This window comes from Thamnophis elegans, chromosome 3, assembly GCF_009769535.1.
Source record: "Thamnophis elegans isolate rThaEle1 chromosome 3, rThaEle1.pri, whole genome shotgun sequence".
Classification (NCBI taxonomy): domain Eukaryota; kingdom Metazoa; phylum Chordata; class Lepidosauria; order Squamata; family Colubridae; genus Thamnophis; species Thamnophis elegans.
This window is the reverse complement of record NC_045543.1, coordinates 66,896,692-66,919,288: the sequence shown is the minus strand read 5'-3', so window position 1 is coordinate 66,919,288 and position 22,597 is coordinate 66,896,692. Positions and strand designations below refer to the sequence as shown.

The following is a 22,597-nucleotide window of genomic DNA, read 5'->3' as shown; positions in this document are numbered from 1 at the left end:
GTAAATTCAGTGCCACCTTCAGGAAAATAAACTTATTTATATACAGAGATACATAGGGGATAGTCTTCTGTCCTTGCAAGTTACTGTATTTAAATGTGGCTGCAGGTTGCACTTTCATTCACGAAGTTATACTTCTAGAACGTTAAAAGACATAATTTTGCATGCATTATGATCTATTGGTTGTAGGAGCAGGGGTGAAATTCAGCAGGTTCTGACATGTTTGAAAAAAACCAGTAGCGGGAAACTTTGAGTAGTTCAGAGAACTGGCAAATACCACCTCTGACTGGCCCCCAGAATGGGGTGGGAATGGAGATTTTGCAATATCCTTCTCCCAGGAGTGGGGAGGGAATGAGGATTTTGCAGTACCCTTCCCCTACTACACCCACCAAGTCACACCCATAGAACCGGTAGTAAAAAAATCTGAATTTCACACTGGGTAGGTGTAGGTAGTAGGAACCTGTTTCATTGAAACCTGTGTTTGTAAAATGTGCAAACATCTACAAGCGTCTGAAAAAGAAAATTCTATCTTGTAGATCCCTGCAAGCATGGCAAATATGGCTCTCATTAAAAATATTCTGTTTGGTATGTAAGTCCCACACAAATTCACAAATCCCTTATCACTAACTCCTTTGTGTTATATATTGTATCAAAACAAGGCAATATATATGCTATTTTTAAAAAATGGCTATATGCCAAATCCTATATATGCAGCATACTAGTGGCAAAACCAAGTCCTTTGAAAATGTTCATGAAAGCTCTGACCCATTTTTCAGACTGGAAGCATAGAGGCTGCTAACATGTAGACGCATCTTTTAGGAACTACAAATGCATTTTTAAAAAAGTTTGCCATGACAATCTCCATAATTTGTTATTTCTTTGTTCAGAAATTCAAAGCATATACATTTATGTTTAGTATTTATTTAGATTTCCCATTTTTAAACTGTCTCTCTCCCTCAGAGATATTCCTCTTCTCACTAATTCTCATACTAATACTTTGAGGCAGTAACTGATGAAAGTTACACAGAGAGTATCCATAGTTTACTTCGGATTTGAAACCTGACACCCCCAGAAATCGAACTTGCTGCATATTTTGCACTGCAATGCCTGGAATCTCTCACTAATAGCAATGCTGCTGAAACTTTCCGTAATGTCTAAAGGGTGTTTCCTCATTTCTCTGTTCAGCTTCTGAAAATCGATGAATGAGGAAGCTGAATTATTCAAATTTGATCCAATAGAAAATGTCCTCAGATTAAAAGTTGCTCAACATTGACTAGCATATCTTAGTTTTTAGGTGGGGAGGGGAGTTGCTCTTAATTGAAGCAAATGTATTTTATTCAGAGCTTATTGAAGGAGGCAATCTTCATTGGCACGGCCAAAAAAATAATAGAAATAATGGCTGACACCAGGGTCCTGTCCACTCAGCCACAATATCTCACTGGATGATTTGGGGTACATATTTGTCTCCCAGTCCAGCCAATTTTATAGGATGGTGATTGCAGAGAAGAAAATAAGAGAGTAATAATCAGTTAAATGCATTTCTAATTGATTATGTGCCATCAGGACTTTGCCAACTCTTAGTGCCAGCCACAGATAGCTTTTACCAGAGGTTTGAATATCACTCAGGTTTTTCTGTCCTACTAAATCTATGCCTGCAGTTTCTGTCAGCATTTACAGAAATCAGTTCATTCTGAAGTTTGAATACAGCCAATATGCCAGGACTTGCAGAGGGAACCATCTAGTGGAGTCTGGGGGCAATGCCTATTTCTCTAATAATATGGGAGAACAGGATCTCCTGAAGTCTGAGACGCTATAGAGCAGCGATGGCTAACCTTTTTGTAAAGACGTGCCAAAATTGTGTGCCCACACCCACAATTCAATGCTCCCTGCCCACCTGTGCATGCGCACATGACACACACAGACCCCATGCAGAGGGGGAGTTTTCACCTTCCCAGACTTTGGGAGGGTGAAAATTGCCTCCCCCTGCTCCCTGGAGGCCCTCTGGAAGCTGGAAACAGATCGTTTCTGAACTTCCGGTTGGCTCGTTGGGTCTGTTTTTTGCCCTCCGCAGTCTCCAAAGGGTTTCCTGAAGCCTGGGGAGGGTTAAAAATGGCCTCCCCCGGCCCTCCAGAAGGCTGAAAATCAGCTAGCCGGCACCAAAGCTGACAGCTCGTGTGCCTGCAAATATGGCTCCACGTGCCATCTGTGCCCTAGGTTCACCATCAGGGCTATAGAGGCAGTCGACTTACAACCATTTGTTTAGTGATTGTTTAAAGTTACAACAGCACTGAAAGAAAGTGCTTATAACCATTTTTCACACTTATAACCGTTGTGGCATCCCACAATCATGTGATGCTTGGCATGTATTTATGACAGTTGCAGTCATGTGATCACCTTTTGCAACCTTCGGACAAGCAAAGTTCATGGGAAGTCAGATTCACTTAACAACCATGTTATTAACTTAATAACTGCAATGACGCACTTAAGAACCTGTGGCAAGAAAAGTTATAAAGTGGGGCAAAACTTAACACCTGTCTTGCTTAGCAACAAAACATTTGGGCTCAGTGTGTTCATATGTCCCTTGACTACTGTACATTTGGGGGTGGGTGGAAATAGGCAACAGTTTGTTTTAAAATTACTTAAAAATAGGTGTGGGAGATCTATTTAATAGCAATAGCAGTAGACTTATATACCGCTTCATAGGCCTTCAGGCCTCTCTAAGCGGTTTACAGAGAGTCAGCATATTGCCCCATCCCTTTTTTGGTGGGAGACTGGCAGGAAAAGGACATAATGCCTCAAACTGATATTCTGCCTTTTACAGTCACTGTGGATATGTTGAAAGCATGGGCAGCAAAGACCCTAATTTTAAGGAAGACAGACACATATTTTTCTTTTAGTTGTGAAGCATTCTCATATTATAACGTTTCCCACTAGGGAGATACGGTTGAAGTGGAGAAGATAGTGATGATACCATGTAAGATCAGAGATAACTGGATAAGTCCTTTATGTCATAAGGAGTTGAAACAAAAAAATGATTCACTTTAAAAGACAGCTATTAAAGATAGAGAAGAAGACTTGGAATCAGAAAACCAGCTCTCTTTGGATGATCTTTGGCCAAGTCACTTCTTCATACTTTTCCTTTCTTTGAAAGGTTGTCAGAAGACTGTGGCTGGGAGAAGACTGAAAAAAATATTCATGTGAGGAAAGGGACAAGGTATTACAGTGAGTGACAGTTTGTTTATCCCTTAACAGAGAAGTTCTAAAAGATAGTGGTACCCGAAAAATACATGAAGGAAATTCTCCAGTTGGCCCTTGACAATCCCTTGAATGGACATCTAGACAGGGATTAGATTCTTTATCTAGCCTAGGAAAGATTCTATTGACGGGGCTTAGCTAGAAATAATGCTATTGATGACTAGATTGACAACTGATGTAACAAAAGGATTATAAATAAGCCACCCCAAGAATTCCTCTGGTCCTTTCACCATTTACCAAGATGGCATGGATTTGGCCATGTCACTTCTGAAAGTGAACAAAGCACATTGATGTATTCCATTTGTATATAAACAAGCAAAATTTAGTATCCTAAGGCAGACAAGCTTGCCAAATTAATAACTGGTAACTATCCAAAGTCTTCAGGATGGAATCCCTGAGTTATATTGATAGATCAGGAGATAGCTTTGTTCTCAATATTAAAACATTTCTAACTATATGGGATTAGAAGGTAGGCACTAATCCACAGGTGTCAAATTTGCCAAGTCATGTTGCCATCATATGTTTTGTGACATTTTTCTCATTTGCGGAGCTGGGGTGGGCGTGGCCTGCATGTGACGGATCCAGCCCATGGGCCGCCAATTTGACACCCCTGTACTAGTCCACATCATCCTCAGTTTCCTGCTGCTTACCCTCTGCTTGAATACCTACAGTGAAGATCTTATTATCTATGGAGATTCTCAGTCATCCAGGTCATGGTTGTCTCAAAGGTGATTTTTCAAGACGCAACGGACATTCTTTATTTTTCCTTGAAGAAAAGAAAGAAACTTCATTCAAGAAACTTCTTCATTTCTTTTTCAGTTCAGTCTTATCACTTCTCTGGATAATCAGTTCCACTGCCAAGCTGTTCTTGCCATACGTTTTGTAATATTTAATGAAAAATTGCCTTCCTGCAGTCTATATCCTTTATTTCATGTATTGTATTTTGGGAGTGATGGGCAAACATATATCGTTCAGTTGTTTTGATCGATACAGTTTCTATGTAAAAATAGGCTGCTCATACATTGGAGAATAATTTCCTAGTAATCTCCTAGCTAAATACTAACCAGATCCAATCCTTTTCAGTATCTCACATCAGTCAAGGTTAGTGATGCCACCTAGCTGTTCCATCCAAAACCCACATTCTATTTTAAATAATTATCTTCCAACAATATGATCATAGTTGCTATTGCCACCTTCTGGAATTTTTCAGTTCCTGCTACAACCATGAGATTTTGATTCTCCTATTCAAATATTAACCTTGACTGTTTAATGCTTTCTTTTCCCCCAAGAACATAATAATTTATCAGTGATAAAACGAACTTTAAGAACAGACTTCCACACCACCAAATTAAAACATTATATTAGATTATCCGAGATGCCCATAAACACTGTACAAACGTCCCCAAACTTCTGTTTGCTTATAAGCTTTCCCTTCATTTTATTCCTGAAATGAATAAATTAATTGATCAAAGAAGACAACCTAAAGAAGTCTTGATTAACCCCCCCCCGAATCTTCGTCGCATATTTTGTGAGATAATTTCTTTATTTCCCTCTGAACCGATTTGATCAGAGTCCCAACTGAGCTCAGCAGAAAATCAAAGCCAGGGTACGTCCACTGGATCACATTTTTTCCTCCTTTTTCCAAATCGATTTTCCTCCACTTGGGCGGCTTTCAACGTGTGCTGGGGTTGGAAATTGGCTTGGCCTGGCGAGGACGCCTAATGCAAAGCAAAGAGAGCTCCGTCAAATAATAATAATAACAATCTTTTTATAAAGTGCTGCAAAACCTCCGCCCATTCCCCGCCACCGAAGAAAAAAAAACCGGGAAGAGGGGAGGGAGGACGGGGAACGGACTCGCGCAACGATATCGGCGCAAGGCGAGACACTGGGATTTTTTTCCCAGATTTTCAGGCTCCCGGCACGAGGGACCATCCCTGGGCGGAGAAGTCGGCACCGCCTCCTTCCTCTTTCTTCAGGCGAACATGGCTGCAGCCGCTGTCTGCTCGGCCGTGAAGGTAAGGCGCCTTTTGCCGCCGTTTTCGTCAAGCGGGGAAAACCGGTTCCGCGCTCCCTCGGCTTTCTCCGTTTGGGGAGGAGGTGGGGGGACCTTCAACACCACCACCGCGGGGGACGGGGGGTTTTCCTCGGGTCTCCCTCGCCGGCGGGGCCTCGGCACGAGGGAGAAGCTCCGAACACCGACTCCCCGCACCTTTTGGCCGGCCTAAGAATCAGCGCTTATCTCCGCCGGCGGCGGTACCTGGCGGCGCGGGAGGAGGTGGGGGCAGGGGGTGGAAAGCTTCCGCTGTCCCGGGCTGCAAACCGAGGAAGCCCGGCTGGACGCTGGAAGATTTACTGCAGAGCAAAAGCGCGCAGGTATGAGTTGTGTAAACGTTTGTTGCTACTGCGGGCTGGAAAAAGGGGAAGAGAGCGCGCCTCGATCCCGGGAAGTGAGATTGTGGCAAGAAATCCGGTTTTCGAAAAGGGTTTGTAAGCTTGCCACGGTTGATCTCCTTCTCCTGTAATCTCTTTTTCACTGCATGTGCTGGACTTTATTCGACCTCTTTCCCCACCCCTTTTGATCCTTCTGCGGCCATTAGGCTGGATTTTCTCCAAATTTTCAGATGAAAAGGCAGGAGATAGATCGTAGGACTGCCTGCCTGCCTCCTTCAAGCAAAATGCAACGGGCAGAGAGCCCCCCAACCTCTGAAACTGGGGATCAACCCAGCGTTGAACTGGAGGCTTTTTTGGAAACCTTGGAAAGCAATACGGGTAGTTCTCCACTTTCAATAGTTTACTTAATGACCAAAGTTACAACGGCAATTAAAAAATGACTTACGGCCAGATTATTGTGGTCACATTCCTGAAAACTGATTCATGTTTATGATGGTTGCATTGTCCTTGACTAATGGGATCCCCTTTTGGCGACCTTCTGACATGCAAACAAGGAAACCAGATTCACTTAACAACCATGTTACTAATTTAACAACTGCAGTGATTTGCTTAACAAATGTGACGATACAAGTCGTGGAATGGGGCAGAACTCCCTTAACAAATTTCTCGCTTGGCAACCTAAATTTTGGGCCTCGATTGTGGTTGTAAGTTGAGGGCTATCTGTACAGTGGAAACAAAGCCCTACCTGTGAAATTGATTTTTTTTTTCCTGCCATTCTTCTGATGCAGAAAGCAGATCTGAATAAAAACAAATCGCTATACCAATACATAAAAACTTAACAAAAACTAGCACCTATACCTAAATGTGCCTAAACCCAAATAATTTTCTTGGGTATGTACCTTCATGGAACTCTCTTGTCTATTTTGACATATGTATATGATTTAATTTTCCAGATTGGCTCTACTGATATTTCCCTATCTTAACCAGGTTCAACCCTGACTAGCTTTTCATAATGTGCAAGGTTGCTACCAGCAAAAATTCACTTTTCAATCAATCAGAATAGAGCTGGAAGGGACCTTGGAGGTCTTCTAGTCCATCCTCCTTATACCATTTCAGACAACTGACTGTTCAGTCTCTTCTTAAAAACGTTTAGTGATGAAGCACCCATAACTTCTAAAGGCAAGCTGTTCTGGTTAATTGTCTTCACTGTTAGGAAGTTTCTTCTCTCCTTCACCAAGGAAGCCGCTATAGTCTCTTCCTTTTGTTTTTTGTGATCAGACACAAACATATTTAGTTAGGCAAGTGTGTGGTTTATAGTAGTGAAATCCCCTAGCCTGTCTTATGTTACAAGGAAGTCAAAAGACACCGTTTTGGAGAGCGTTGTCCACCTTGCCAAACTGTAGTTTCATCAGTCAAACAATCCATAGTTTGAGGTTTGGATGGGAGAACATAGATTACACAAATTTGTCAACCCATGTTCTTATAAGACTGTAACATGAAGTTGCCATAGATTAAAATAGGGCTTCATGGCTTATCTCCCTTTACTGTACAGGTAGTCCTTACCTTACGATCACAATTGAGCCACAAATTTCCATTGCTAAGCAAAACAGTTGTTAAGTGAACTTTGCCTCATTTTATGACCATTTTGCCACAGTTGTTAATTGAATCATTGAAGTTGTTAAGTGAATCACACAGTTGTTAAGCAAATCTGGATTCCCCCATTGACATTGCTTGTTGAAATCCAGCTGGGAAAGTTAGCAAATGGTGATCATTTGATCATGGGGATGCTGCAGTGGTTGGAAAAGGTGAAAAATTGTCATAAGTCACCTTTTTCAGTAGGTCACTAAACAAATGCTTGTAAGTGGAGGACTACCGGGATCAAAATGCAGAGTGTCTTATATGGTAGTATCTATTAACTGGAAGCGATTAAGTCAGTGATGTTAGAAAATATTTTTGAGGGTAAGACTCCATAATAAAGTTGGTTATATCTGGTTCACCCTTAGAAAACAGAAAAACAATTACTTTGCCAAGCTCATGTCATAAAGATTAACTACTGCATGGGAATTTTGAATGAGTTTACATAATTCTTACCCCCTCTGTCTATTGCTTTGTGGATTTCTTGTTCAATCAGCACATTAACTATCAAATTCCCATTATGCGATAAGATGTTACACAGAATCCATGGCAAATATCAAAAGATCTTGCCTTCTGTGCTAATGAAAGAAAAATTCTAATTATATATAATGTCATAAAACCATATAGTTAAAAATAGAACAGGATATTTTAAAAACTTCTGTAGGATCAATATCAAATAGGGATTTGCTTTTTTAAAAAAAATCTGTAACACAGTCAATGGCTTCTTTACTAATTTGATTTTCAAGCAATGTTTCAGGGAATCTTGCCATTCCTAAACTTCTGCACAGGGTCTAGAAAAAAGTAGCCTATCCTCCCTTAAACATGGTTTATTTACTGCTCTTATGTTCTAAGTAAATCTACAAGTGGACTGTACTTCTCTGGAGAAGCATGGATGGTGGAGAATCCCAGTAATATACAGAGTCAATGATGAAACAACATGATAGAGTGGTGTTGGCGAACCTTTTCGGCACCGAGTGCCAAACCAGGAGAGCAGCCACCCAGTGCACATGTGTGCTTCAAGAAAATGATGTTCCAGTTTCCAGCACACGGACGCACCCCGGCCACCTGATCTTCCGGTTTCTGGCATGCATGCACACGCTAAGATCAGCTAGCTAGCATGCCGGAAACCGGAAGAGCAACAGTGACAGCTTGCGTGCCCGGAGAGATGGCTCTGTGTGCCACTTCCAGCATGTGTACCATAGGTTCGCCATCACAGTGATAGAGGATAATTTCCATATCACATGAGTGGACAATCTTTGGTTTGGAAGTTGTAGCCATGTGCCAGTGATTTGATCAAGGTTGTGGTTGTGGGGAAAATAGGAGAAGGAAGGTATGTTGGCTATGTTCGCCATCTTGAAGTATTTGTAAAAATAATAAAGGTGGTATATACATAAATATTTTGGCCTAGATTTTTAAAAGTTTTATTTTAAGTTGAGTTTTTAGCTTTCTTGAGGGGCAGTTAAGAGGCAAATTTATTGAAATACTCTCATTGTATTTCTTTTTCACTGTTTATTTTATTCTATTCTTTTACTTTCTTCTGTTTACACACCTTTCATTTTCTTCCTTTATTATTGTAAGCCGCTCAGAGTAGCACCATAGTGAGATAGGCAGCAAATAAATTTAAGAAATTAATAAGGTTTAAGACATCAACTTTGCCAAAAGAGCTAGTTGAGCTACAGGTGAAATGCTATGGACTGGGGTTGCCCATTCTATCTCATGTAGTAGAAAGATCCAGAAGCTACTTCACTAATGTTACATAAGAGCCTTCTCCAGACTTGGTGCTTCTGGGATGTGTGGATGTTTGGGAACTGAAGTCTACATATCTAGCATGTGTCTGGTTTAGGGAAGACTGCATTAGAGACTTCTAGAAGTTTTTCAGTTTTTAAGAGCAGAGATATCCTGTTCATTCGATGAAAACATTACCAGCATTGGTTGATTGGGCCATCTAGAACCGAGAAAAGAAATAAGGGAGCAGGCCTGTTCCTCTCAGTGTTGTTCAATTTGTTCTTCTGGGCTTCTGGCAGCTTACAAAGGAAGTGAGGTTTTGATATCGTGCCTGTTTTGACAAGAATGTCATATAGAAACTCTTGATGCCCATCTGTTTCTAGTACCTTTCCCATCTGTCCTGCATTGTGATTAAGGGAGTCGCTTAAGGCTAAAGCAGGGTGGGTTTGATTTAAATCACAATTTAAATCACTAGTAAAAAGGCTTGATTTAAATCAACTCGATTTAAATCATAATTTTTAAAGAGCAACTCTCATCTCTGCCCCGCAGCAGCTCCCCCTCTTACTTGCTGTTGACTCACTGACAGTTCCAATATTGCAGGATATACAGCCACATGCTACATAACTACATGCTGCATTTCCTGCTGAATAAACTAAATTATTAATGTATCTTAAATGGAAAACTATCTTTAGATAGATTTTACTGCAAACACATTTTATTAAAATAAATTTAATAAAAATTAAAAAAATCTGATTTAAAAAAAACCTCATCAATTTTTATCCACACTGGGCTAAAGAGATGTGTTAGCTAGCTATATCAAAATAAATAAAACAATAAAGAAATTGTGATGTTAGTGGTACATTCATGAAGAATTTATCCTTTTATATTGTCTCCTAATCTGTATTTCTTCTTTGGAAGATTGGAATTATCGGAGGGACGGGTCTGGATGATCCTGAGATATTAGAAGGTCGAACAGAGAAATACATTGATACACCATTCGGAAAGGTGTGTATAGGTAACAATGCCATTTTTTTTAATGCGTGTATATAGTATGTTAGGGAAAACACCTGAAATAGTGCTATATTTCCAAGAATTCCTCATAGGTTTCTATGAAAAAAAATCCAATACCTTTGTAGCTTGACTGGATTTTTAATACAGCGTGATTAACATTTTCAAGGGTTGAATGAAGAAAGATAAGGAAGTCCTCATAAAACATTATAGTTCTCTGAATGATATCCACCATGTGTTTTTCGGGTGCCCATATATTTCTAATCTCCTGGCAAATGGCTCTGATTTCATGGCAACTGGCTATGGGTCCACGAATTCAGCTCCTTATGTACACATGAAAAAGGCTTGTACATAATTGGGTCTATTTAGTGGAGTAGGTGTATTCACAAAGTGTGACTTCATATAGATTTCAGATTTATTACATTTACTCCTCATAGAATATTTCTCATAGAATCAGAGCTCATCCTGCTGTTTAATGATGATGCAAAATTGTCTTTCCGGAATGTTCTGTACTTTTAATTAGTCCCATACCATTCACTAAGAAACCCAAGCAGTCAGGTCCCAGAATAGCCATTACTGGTTGGTGGCCTGTTGCTATTGATCCTGTAATTCTGCTGTCTCCAACCTTTCCAGCTCGGCAGAGATGGTGGTGTGGCGTGGAGAGGGGATGGTTTCGTGTGCATGTGCATGCTACTTCTACAAATGCAGCTTTGTGCATGCATGTGTGTGTGCGTGCGTGCATGCTTGCCCACCAGTTCTATGGGCCAGTTGCAAATGGGCTACTGCTTAGCACCAGGATGTGGACTGGGGGTTGGGGAACCCTGCTGTAATTGTAATATTCTGAAGAATGTACAACATGACTTCGCAGTTGTTTTTTGTACATCAAAGTCTGTCAACTTATTGAGATGTATTTCTGCATGTGATTTAATGTGTAGGATTGTAGTGCATAATGGATTGCCACTTCGATTCTGCATTAGTGGCAGTTCAGATTTTTTTAATTTGTTGGTGGGGGGGTTTATGATGATTCTGAAGTATATGTTTGAATGTGTGTTGTTTTTAATTCCAGCCATCAGATGCACTGATTTCAGGAAAGATAAAAAACGTTGACTGTGTGCTTCTATCCAGGTATGGGAAATTCCTTTAAACCACATGAATTAGAGTTGCATTAGAAAGTGTGATGTGCCATTTATCATAATCAAGCCAAACCTTGAAGCTTGCTAACTATGCAAATTAGATTGAGAGCTGTTTGGCAGATAACTAAGGAGCTCTGCAAGAGTTTCCTTGTGCCATCATCTCTTCTTGCTTCCTAGAGCAGTTTTGCTAACCTTTTTGTCGTTGCATGCCAAAAGCGCCCGCACCCATAATTCAATGTGCCCTGTGCATGCATGCGCAGCCCCATCCCCCCACATGCGCACATGATGCCTTTACCCTCCCACATGCGTGCGCATCTCCCACATGCACCCTGACCCCTTCACATGCACGACACAGACCCAAAAATCAGCTGGACGGCAGGAGGCGTACATGCATGCGTGGTGGAGCTGAGCTGGGGTGACAGCTCACATGCCCGCATAGAGGGCTCTGCATGCCACTTGCCATAGGTTCGCCATCACAGTCCTAGAGGCTGACCAATCAGGCAGCTGACAGAAGGCATAGTATGGGTGGTGGGAAGTAGCAACTTTCACAAGAAATTATATAATCACCACAAATTGCCCATCTCGAGGTTGAGGATTATATCAATTACTCATGAAATTCTTCCAAATATAGGATTATATACTTTATTGAACTGAGACACGATGGTTCCATGGTTAATGACATTGAGCTTATCAGCTGGAAAGCTGACAATCCAAGACTTGAGTGCCACATGAAGGGTGAGCTCCCATTCTTTGCCCCAGCTGCGGCCAACTTAGCAGTTTGAAAAGATGCAAATAGATAAATAGGTACCACTTTGGTGGAAGGTAACAGTGTTCCATGCCTCTCAGTATATAATCATGCTGGCCTCAGGACCATGGAAATTGTCTTTGGATAACAGTGGCTCCCTTGATTAAGGAACAGAGATGAGTACCACCCCCTAAAATCAGACATGACTGGATAGGGGAGACCTTTACTTTATTGAATGGATTACGTTTCTTAACTTATTTTTTTTCATTTTCTTATGAGCTTCCTTGCCAAATGAACTGTGATTTGGGATAGAGAAACCTAAGGACTGAAAAAAAAGTCCCTTATGGGTATAAGCATGATAAAGGCTCTTAGTCCAAACACATTTTTTAAACAAAATCTAATATATGAACCAAGAACCTCATGACCTGCAGCTGATGTCTGCTCATCTGGCCTACAAGGTGAGTAATATAGATAATGTGGACGATTCTGGATTGACCAATCTAGAAGCTTTTCCTTTTTGCTTACTCAAAAAGCTGCTTTTTCCCCCGTGCTTCAAATTGTAGCTGTATCATCAAGCACTAATAAGATAGTTGAGGGATTCTGAGAAGGGGCCACCATGTTTAGATCACAGTTTGACTTCTTGTCACCCTGGTCTTGGTGTCCAGTATTCTCCTCAACTCACATTTGCATAAGGTTGAGATAAATTATCTGTAGCTCCAATGAAATTCAAAGCCCTTAAGAAAAGTGCTCTGGGGTATCATTTCAATAAATGATCACTTTCATTGCAATTGCAATGAAGTGAATTGTAATTTTTCTATCCCACTACGCTTTCTGGATGTGCCTATTGTCCTGTTGCTCAAAAAGATCAGTTATGAACCTTCAACTTGAAAAAAACCTTCAGCATCTTTAGCTGAAATGCGTCAGAGCAAATCACGATTTGCAACCGCTTCCTGATTGCAGTGCAGATTTAACTGCACAAGTAGCTTGTCCCATTTATTATTCTTCATTGTTATATTATGTTTTTAGGTTTAACCAGATTCCTTCTCTCTTTTTTTTCCCTAGGCATGGGAGGCATCATTCTATCATGCCAACAAACATCAATTTCCGTGCCAATATGTGGGCACTAAAAGAAGAAGGTTGCACTCATCTATTAGTGACTACTGCCTGTGGCTCATTACGAGAAGACATTCAGCCTGGAGATCTTGTTATAATTGACCAATTCATAGACCGGTAAGGAGAGTGGGGGGTGGAATCTGGTTCTGTATAGAGTTAGAACCAACAGAAATAGAATCAAGTCAAATTTGGCAAGAGATTCTGCTACTTTGATATAATTCCAAAAATCCACTTCTGTCAAATGCATTAAGCACTATTTTTAATCAGTAATGGCAAGCGCATTGTTTTATTCCAATAAGAAAGCCAACCTCTTATGCAGAAGTATGTACAGGAAGAGGAGGATAGATCTCGGGATTAAGAAACTGCCATACATTACTCCATATTACCATATGATGATACCTCACCCCAGAAAAACAATCATCATGCTGCCTGCTTTATTGAAAGACTTCTGTCCTTTGGCAGTGTTGAAAAAAGATTGCACTATTTGTCTTTCTCCATTGTGGTGGAGATAGCATCCAATTGTCTTTTTCTCCTTCTTAGAGAACAAAATGTCTTGGATAAGTCTATTCTGCTGAGATTTGCCCAGCTCATCTGCCAAGTTTGCAGAAAAGGAAAGTACAAGGGTGGAGAAGCAAGAGACATCTATGGTTAGGAGGAGAGAGTAGGTGGACAACACAGGGAGAGAGGTTGGAAGCTTTAAAAGCATCAAGATGTTTTGAATTGATTTTTAAAGTAATTGGGAAATTGACACAGTCCCCCTCTTTTTGCACTGTTTTACACTGACTCTTTAATTTACTGTTGTTCATAGATGCAATTTATTTTTAAAAACCCTGACTTTTCTTAATTTACTATTTTTCATAGATGTAATTTATAAAAAAGTATGAATTATTATTAAACCAATCACAAGAAAAATGTGTCATATGTCTCTTTAAGGTTTATCTGTTTAGCTTTTAATATATCTGATGCACAGGAAAGGAAAGATTTCTGCGTTTTTTTTAGCCTAGTTTTCTCAGCTAGGTTAGACCAGCATTCAAGTCACAATACAAACTATGTATTTTGGTGTTACCATCGCTTGGCCTCTTTTTCCTCCCTTTACTTCTGCACAAAAAGAATTACTGTTGGAGGAGACAGCATCAAGAAGGGGGGAATAAAATGAAAAGTGCAATTGACTTGTCAGATTTCATTTATTATTCGGTAGAAACAAATACAGTATTTATTAAAGAAACTGGAATGGATCTTGAATGTTTTTATAAAATGAACTATTCTATTATAAAAGCCCAGCTCTACAGTCAGTCCTTAGTGCCTGATTTCTTCCACCATTGCCCATAGACCCAATTCATGCTTCCTGCAGTTCACATACCCAAACCCATCTCTGTCCGGCTCATCCCAAGAATGACATAGTCATAGAACAATCAAACCAAACATCAGGTCTTTATTTTCTTACATCATATAGACAGAATCTTACCAGACTAAAGGTATAGTGATGGATTGTGTCTGTGAAGGGAGAGGTGTTGTGATGGACTACAGTGAAGTGGTAGTTTCCCAAGAAGGAGGAGACACATTCTGGCAGGGGGAGGGGGAGCGAGGCCAGAGAACAACACAGGCTGGAACTGCATTGAAGAAAGAAGAAGAGATTTAGAACAGCCATTCCCTAGCCTCTCCTCAAAGGAGCTACCCTGGGAGAGTCTAGGCCAGTGATGGCTAACCTTTTTGTCACTGCATGCCGAAAGCATGCGCACACACCCATAATACAATGAATGCAGCCCCCACGCCCCGAACCCCCCACACATGCACACGCGACCCACCCTCACACAACCAGATCCCTGCGTATGCGCGTGTGACCCCTGCACATGCGCCCCACACATGCGCGTCAGAGACATGAAAACTAGCTGGCTGGCGGGAGGCGCATGCGCGGTGGAGCTGAGTTGGGTGACAGCTCATGTGCCCATAGGGCTCTGCATGCCACCTGTGGTACACGTGCCATAGGTTCGCCATCACAGGTCTAGGCTGTGGCTGTCTTAAATCTCTTCCTCTTTTTTCAATCCAAATCCAGACTGTGTTGTCTCTGGTCTCACTCGCCCCTCCTTGGAATGTGGTCTCTCCTTCCTGGGAACGTACTGTGCTTCGTTGTAGTCCATTACTACACCTTCCCCTTCACAGACCTTTCCATCACCATCTGTCATATTTTCTGCATCCTTTCTTGTGAAAGCCACTGAGTCAACTGGCATCTTATATCCCCAAACAATCCTATCTCCTTATCCTACTAATATAGATAGTCCTCGACTTATGGCAACAGAGCCCAGAGTTTTTGTTGCTAACCGTTTGCCACCGTTGTTAAGCAAATTGCTGCAGTTGTTTAGTGAATCTGTCGTCGTCCCCACCTCACCCCCAAAAAATTGATTTGGGATGTCAACTTGGCTGAGATTTTGGTTGGAAGAAATGAATTGAATAAATTTCCGGGTATTAAAATACAGGTAATCCTCAATTTACAACAGTTTATTTAGTGAACATTTGAAGTTACAAAGGCACTGAAAAAGTGACATATTGTTTTTCACACTTAGAACTATTGCAGCATCTCCATGTTCATATGATTAAAATTCAGATGTTTGGCAATTGACTCATATTTATGACCACTGCAGTGTCCCAGGGGTCATGTGATCACCTTTTACAACCTTCTGACAAAGTCAATGGGAAGAACAGATTCACTCAACAACTGTGGCAAGAAAGATAGTAAAATGGGGCAAAACTCACTTAACAACAGAAATTTTGGCTCAGTTGTGGTCGGAGGTCGAAGGCTACCTATAGCTGGTAGAACTGTTTATAATGGCTAGACTTCATAATACCCAATTTTAAAATCCTGTTTCTAAAAATTAACATTTGCGATAGTTTTCTTTTTTCAACTGCTCCTCCAAAGGCTACATTTTGAAGGGAAGTTGATGGGATTCTAGTTTAAAAGTACACATCCCATCACAAGAAATCTAAGCAGAGTTCTTGAGCCACATGCGAGCAACTGATTTAAACATACACTATATTGCCAAAGGTATTCGCTCACAATTGGTTCTGATTATTTGGATGGGTGAGTGAATACTTTTGGCAATATAGTGTAACTTTGGCTTCTTGAAAATCAAACCATGAGCTGAAATAATTGATTCCCAGGGTAAATGCTAGCTGCTGAAGAAGGCTGTAATCCAAGAGTAGCTGTAATTGAATTCGTTTATTGTCACAGCAAGATTTATGCAGCTTTATTAATAAAATAAGCACTGGATCGCATTAGTTTTTTGTTGCATGAAGTATGGTGGTATCTTCATTCCCCTGTCCCACAGTCCTGTTGTCAATGCTGCAGCTGTACATTGTGACCCCTCCCTAATGCCCACCCCATGTTAGAACTGCAATTCCCAGAATCCTAGTCATTACGGCCATTGCCAGAGAATTCTGGGAGTTCTAATCCCATTGGAGTGGTCTATCATTCTATTGCAAGCCTGCATATTTCTCATATGCCTCATAGTTGCTAAGAACTTTCCAGCAAAGCTATTGAAATGTGTTTCTTACTCATTTAGCAGAGTCATTTGTCAGGAGGCCATATCTTATTGGCAGGAGTGGCAGATGTTCCTGTTCATTCCCTATAGATTGCATTATGAGCGGCCACCTGATCCCTTCCAGATGTTTGGATTTAACAACTCTTCCCGTTCTTTGCCCTTGGTAGTGCTGACAGGGTTGGTTTGAGTTGAAGTTCTGAAGTCTTGGCAGGAGTGCATTGAGGCTATTTTTAGCTTTACTCTTCCCCCGCCCCCCCCTGTCCATTTGCTATGTATGTTCACAAATGTTTTCAGCTGAATTTTGCTGACCAAATAGCATTCTTTGTGCATTTTAAAGCACGACAAAGTCTTCATGTTTTTCTTGCCGGTTTTGTTTTACAAATTGAAAAGCATTTTGTTTCTTTCCATTTTTTTTTCTTCTGGTCGTCTAATCATCAGTTAAGATGATGGTCTCGTTTCTATTTAAGGCCTCTTTCTAATTGTGTGTCCGAATATATATTTCATTTTTCCCCTAGAAGAAACTATAATTCTGTTACTGTGGTTGTCCAGTATAATTTAGGGAGGAAGAACACCTGTTATTACAATCTTCCCAACTGGAAGGATGTGGGTATGTTTTGTTTCCATAATGTCTGGTTTCAGTTGGAAAGTACTGTTTGCCCTGGTTCGCATTAATTTGCCTATAACAATATTATTTCTTCTAACCTTAAGGATACAGGTAGACCTTGACAGTTTAGTGATTGTTTGAAGCGACAAAGTGACTTATGACCGTTTTTCACACTTACGCCCATTGTAGCATCCCCATGGTCACATGATTAAAATTCAGATGCTTGGCAACTGGTTCGTATTTATGACAGTTGCAGTGTCCCCTTTTGCAACCTTCTAAAAAGCCAAATCTAGTGGGGAAGCCACAAGATCCTAAACTCTTAACATTATTACCATGTTTCCCCGAAAATAAGACAGGGTCTTATTTTCTTTTGACCCCCGAAATAAGCACTTGGCCTTATTTTCAGGGAGGTCTTATTATTTTTGAGGTGCAGGAGGCGGCGAGCGTGGTCACCTCATGGCTGCTGCTGTGTTGCAATATTTTTGGGGAGGGCTTATTTTCAGAGAAGGGCTTATTTTAGCGCATGCACTCAAAAGCCCGATTGGGCTTTTTATACAGGGAGAGCTTATTTTCAGGATAACAGGGTATGTGATTTATGTCATCATACATTAGCTATATTATATATTTTAGATGCAGCCCAAGACAATCCCTGTTCAATCAAGGCAAGCCAAAAGGATGGACATGCATGATTTACATCGTCTTCACTGATTAGTGTTGTTGTTTTTTCTTTGCAGGACAACAAAAAGGCATCTCACTTTTTATGACGGGTCTAATTCCTGCCTCCCAGGAGTGTGCCATGTTTCTATGGCAGAACCTTTCTGTGCCAAAACAAGAGAAGTGAGTAAATCTTATATTATGGATGTTAGTCCAGGTCATCCTCAACTTACCACCATTTGTTTAGTAACCATTCAAACCATTCTGTTAAAACAGCCTGAGTGACCTATGATTGTTTTTCATACTTATGACTGTTGCAACATCGCCATGGTCACGCAATCAAAATTCAAATGCTTGTCAACTGAGTCATTTATGACGGTTGCAGTGTCCCAAGGTCATGTGATCACCTTTTGCAGCCTTCCGGCAACCAAAGTCAATGGGGAAGCTGGATTCACTGTATAACAGTGTCACTAACTTAACAGCTACAGAGATTTATTTAGCTGTGGCAAAAAAGGTTGTAAAATGGGGGAAATTACCTAAGCAGCTGTCTCACAACAAAAATGTTGGGCTCAAATGTGTTCGTAAGTTGAGGACTACCTGTATAGGATCCAATCTGTGATTGAGCAATGAATATTTTCCCACCATTTTCCTACCAGTCTGCTACTAATATATGCAGTTAGATGGATACTAGATAACACATATAGCCCCCCTTCTTTGCTGTATGTAATCGTGCTAGATGAATTATCTTATCATCTTGCATATGATTGAAAATTGCACTAAAGCTGGTTCTCCCTTTAGTTATTTGTCATGTCAAAAATTATAGCAGTGAGATAGTTGGGCAGTCAGTAATCTTTAGGTCAGTGTTTCTCAACCTCGACACCTTTAAGATGTGTGGACTTCAGCTCCCAGAACACCCTCGCTTACATGCTGACTGGGGAATTCTGGGAGTTGAAGTCCACATATCTTAAAGGTGTCAAAGTTAAGAAACACTGACCTAGAAATTACTGACTGCCCAACTATCCCACATGATTGAGAAATATTGCAGTAAGTAATGTAAGATTCCCCAAGGTCTCTATGACTATAGTTCTCCCTGTCTCTTCCTCATTTGCCTACCTTGATTGATTGATTTGGAAAATTTATATTGCTGCCTTCTCACTCTTTGTGACAAAAGACGGCTTACAGGAAATAAAAACACAATATAAAAGAAAATAATAATAAGAAATAAAAATAATAAAATAACCCCCACCCTGGCGTCAACACACACTCACTCATACCAACTATTTAATGGGCTCCATCCTGCTCTGGGTTCCCCAGGCCTCTTCAGGGCCTTCCAAAAGAATGTCAGAGTGGGGGCTAGTCTAATTTCTAGAGGGATGATGTTCGGGGAGAGGACAGCATGGAAAAGGCCCTCTGAGTCCCGCCAGATGTACCTCCTTAGGGAATGGGACCCACAATATTCCTTGTCTCCCCGCTCTAGCGGGTCAGGGAGGATGTGATGGGCAAGAGAGAGTCCCTCAGATAACCTGGTCACAAGCTATGAAGGGCTTTAAAGGTGACAACTAGCACCTTGAATTGCACTCCACAAAACCATGTGGGCTGCTGCATTTTGCACCAACTGGAGCTTCCGGATGCTTTTCAAGAGCAGCCCCATGAAGAGCACAGTAGTCAAGATGGGAGGTGACTAAAGTAGGGATTTGCCAACATTGCAGGTGCTGCCTTTTTTCTGCAAAATCCAAAAATCCCTTGGAAAGACATGGAAAACGCTTGGGATAGAAGCCAAAGCGTTGAATTTGCTATCCTGTACTAAAAGGAGTCTGTGGTCTTAAGCCTTGCAAGAATGAGTCTTAGGAAATGAAAGGCAGGTTAGCCATAGGACATTTTCCATACAGAAATCAGAGCATCCAATATAAGGCCTTAAGCACTGAGAACAAGCTGATCCTCAGCCTTGAAGAAATAGCCTTGCAGAAACATCAATGGCCATGATATAAGTTAGGAGGGAAGGAAGCAAGTAGGGAGAGAACAGATATTTTAATCTTTCCTCTTTTAGAATCCAAATTTTGTCAGAATTGTGAGGTGGTGAGGGGGTTGCCTTACCCTGGCTTACGCCATCAACTGCTATAAAGCAAACAGTGGATATATCCATCCATGTTTAGATTTTCAGCATGTGGCAATATGATTTACAAATATGTTTGAGCTATGAAATAAAAATAACATAAGAATTGCATTTCCTTGAAGAAATCTATGAAGTGATATATATTGATGATTTAGATTTGGGGGTTATGTTACCTGAACCTTCATGATAACAATGGGCCCCAAGGGCCTGCCGTGTGTGCCCAGCGTCCTTCCAATTTTATCTACCTCAAATTCTCAAAGCAGCAGAAATGGAAGAATGGGGAATAATGCTCACATTTCAATTAAATATCAACTTCCCTTTTTTTTCTTAGCCTTAGCCTCTTGATTATTCTATTTCCTAGCATATCATTTCCAGGTCAGATGAGGCTGCTATTGGCTTGACAGAAAACCAAGTATGTTCCCAGGATAAATAAAGCAATAACTTCTTTTTAAAGCGTTAATCTATTAAGTTAATGAATTTTTTGTTGTTGTTCTCAAAGTACTTTGTACTTGAACTTCATTACAGGTCCAGGAAAAAAATGAGATAATAGAGATGACCTTTATATTCCTCATGAGATATTAATTAATATTTGGAGGGGACTCAAATGACACACCAGAGGAATAAAGTAGTGTGGCTTTTTATCTCCCTTGATTTCAGGTACTTCTGGATGTTGCCAAAAAGCTTGGAATCAAGTGTCACTCAAAGGGAACAGTAATTACAGTCGAGGGACCACGTTTTAGTTCTCGGGCTGAAAGCTTGATGTTTCGCAGCTGGGGAGCTGATGTTATCAATATGACGACAGTCCCAGAAGTCATTCTGGCAAAGGAGGCGGGAATCTGCTATGCGAGTATTGCTATGGCAACAGATTACGACTGCTGGAAAGAACATGAGGAAACGGTGAGTGAAAGTTGCTGTTTTCCTTGGGGGTATGCGCTTAGCATAAACAAGAAAATTGGAACGATGCTACTTGCCAAATAGCTTGGCGGAGCTATTTATTTTCTGTATATCACTTTTTATATGAGTCTCTCTCTCAAAAAAAAAAAAAAACAGATGGAAAAATTACAAATGCTGACAATCTGTGTGGGGCTCAGTTTTTTCCCCACACGTCAACCTTCAGTTTTCCAGATGTGAGAAGAAATGAATGCATATGACATATTTGTAAATAATGTATGCATGTCTTGTACATTGTAGTCATGTATGTATGCTTGCTACAAACTACACAGCCAGAAAAGAGCAGTGTGCATGTGTGAATACGTTAAAAGTGTACAAACCAAAGATACCATATTTTTAGAGTATAAGATGCACCAAGATTTTGAAGAGGCAAATTTAAAAAAAAAAACATTTTTTCACTCTGCAGACCTCCCAAAAACAGCTCGTTTTTCACAAAAACGGGCCCAATTTTTTTGTCAAAAAAAAATGGCATGCATAGCCTCTAGGAGGCTTATAGAGTGGTCCGAGGGGGGGGGGATGAGCAAAAAACGGCCTGTTCTTCACTCATTTCTGTCGTTCCCAGCCCCCAGGAGCACTCTGAAAGCCTCCTACAGGCTATGCACGGCCATTTTGGTGAAGGGGGCGGGGTTTCAGGAGGCAAAAAAAAATTCTATATTCAGATTTTCAGCCTCTTTTTTGAGGGAAAAAGGTGCATCTTATGAAAAATACGGTAGTAAGAAAAAAAAGGGAACGGAAAGAAAAAATTTAGTTATGCTTTCCACCCTTTATAAGTCATTATCATCTTACACTTCTCCCCATCCTCTGGCCCTTTTTAATTCCCAAACTATCAGTTCAGTTTTTTCCTCCTTCAACAAAAAGACAATAAAGGTTATGCTGTTTTTTCCCTGATTGGTCAGATTCACCATTGGTCAGATTTGCCATTTCTGTATGTTCAGTTAATTTTATAATTCAGTCTGTGTATGCAATAAGCTTGCTGCTTTGACTGGAGGCCTTCTCAATAGCTGCTCCCTTGCTGTGAAACAACTTGCCATCTGAAGCCTGTATGGCTCCATCCTCATTTTCTTTTACAAGTAGATGAAAACATGGTTGTTCCAGAAGACCTTTGTAATTATTCTTATTTACTGTTTGCCTTCTTACACCATATTTTTTTTGTGTTCTGCTTTTAGTAATGTGCTATTTATTTAACATATAGTGTGTGTGTGTTGTGTTGTGTTCATACATTCTGGATGCTGCCTAGAATCCAGTTGGTTTCAGACCGTCAGATAAATTTCATAAATAATACACAGGTTGCTTTCGTACATTTAAATAAACAAGCACATGCAGAAAAACATGGTCAAAATTAGAGGGGGGAAATGAAAACATTAATTGCACCAAGGAAGAAAGGAACAAACCTGGAGGGAAATGAGATGAGAGAATAACAGAAAAGGCAAGAGAGTATGAGGTCTTTATTAAATAAAGGATTATTAAATAGCATACAAATCCCTCAGGGGAACAGCACCTTCCAGAAGCAGTTAATCTTGAGGTTAATTTTTAAAGGCAATTTTCCAGCAGTAGCGCCATTACCATCCATTAGCATCACATGTTCACTTTTTTTATTTCAACAGCTTCTGTTTTTATCCAAAGCTTTACTCCAGCAAGTGTAAGACCAACTCACTTGCCAATCCACTCTAGTTATTGGATGGGGAAAACCTTAGCTTTCTTTTATTTATGGTAAATTCAGCAAAATAGGTAGTCCTC

General features: G+C 40.5%; 1 protein-coding gene across 1 annotated transcript in view; it reads left to right on the top strand.

The window, feature by feature from the left end:
* The first annotated feature begins 5,174 nt into the window (after positions 1 to 5,174).
* The window catches only part of MTAP (methylthioadenosine phosphorylase), a 29,011-nt gene continuing 11,588 nt past the window's right edge, over positions 5,175 to 22,597 (top strand). The window contains exons 1-6 of the mRNA XM_032213436.1: positions 5,175 to 5,267; positions 9,922 to 10,008; positions 11,078 to 11,136; positions 12,952 to 13,119; positions 17,877 to 17,979; positions 20,567 to 20,806. Of these exons, the coding sequence (XP_032069327.1) occupies positions 5,235 to 5,267; positions 9,922 to 10,008; positions 11,078 to 11,136; positions 12,952 to 13,119; positions 17,877 to 17,979; positions 20,567 to 20,806 (690 nt within the window). The 5' untranslated portion in view covers positions 5,175 to 5,234. The remainder of the gene's footprint in view (positions 5,268 to 9,921; positions 10,009 to 11,077; positions 11,137 to 12,951; positions 13,120 to 17,876; positions 17,980 to 20,566; positions 20,807 to 22,597) is intronic.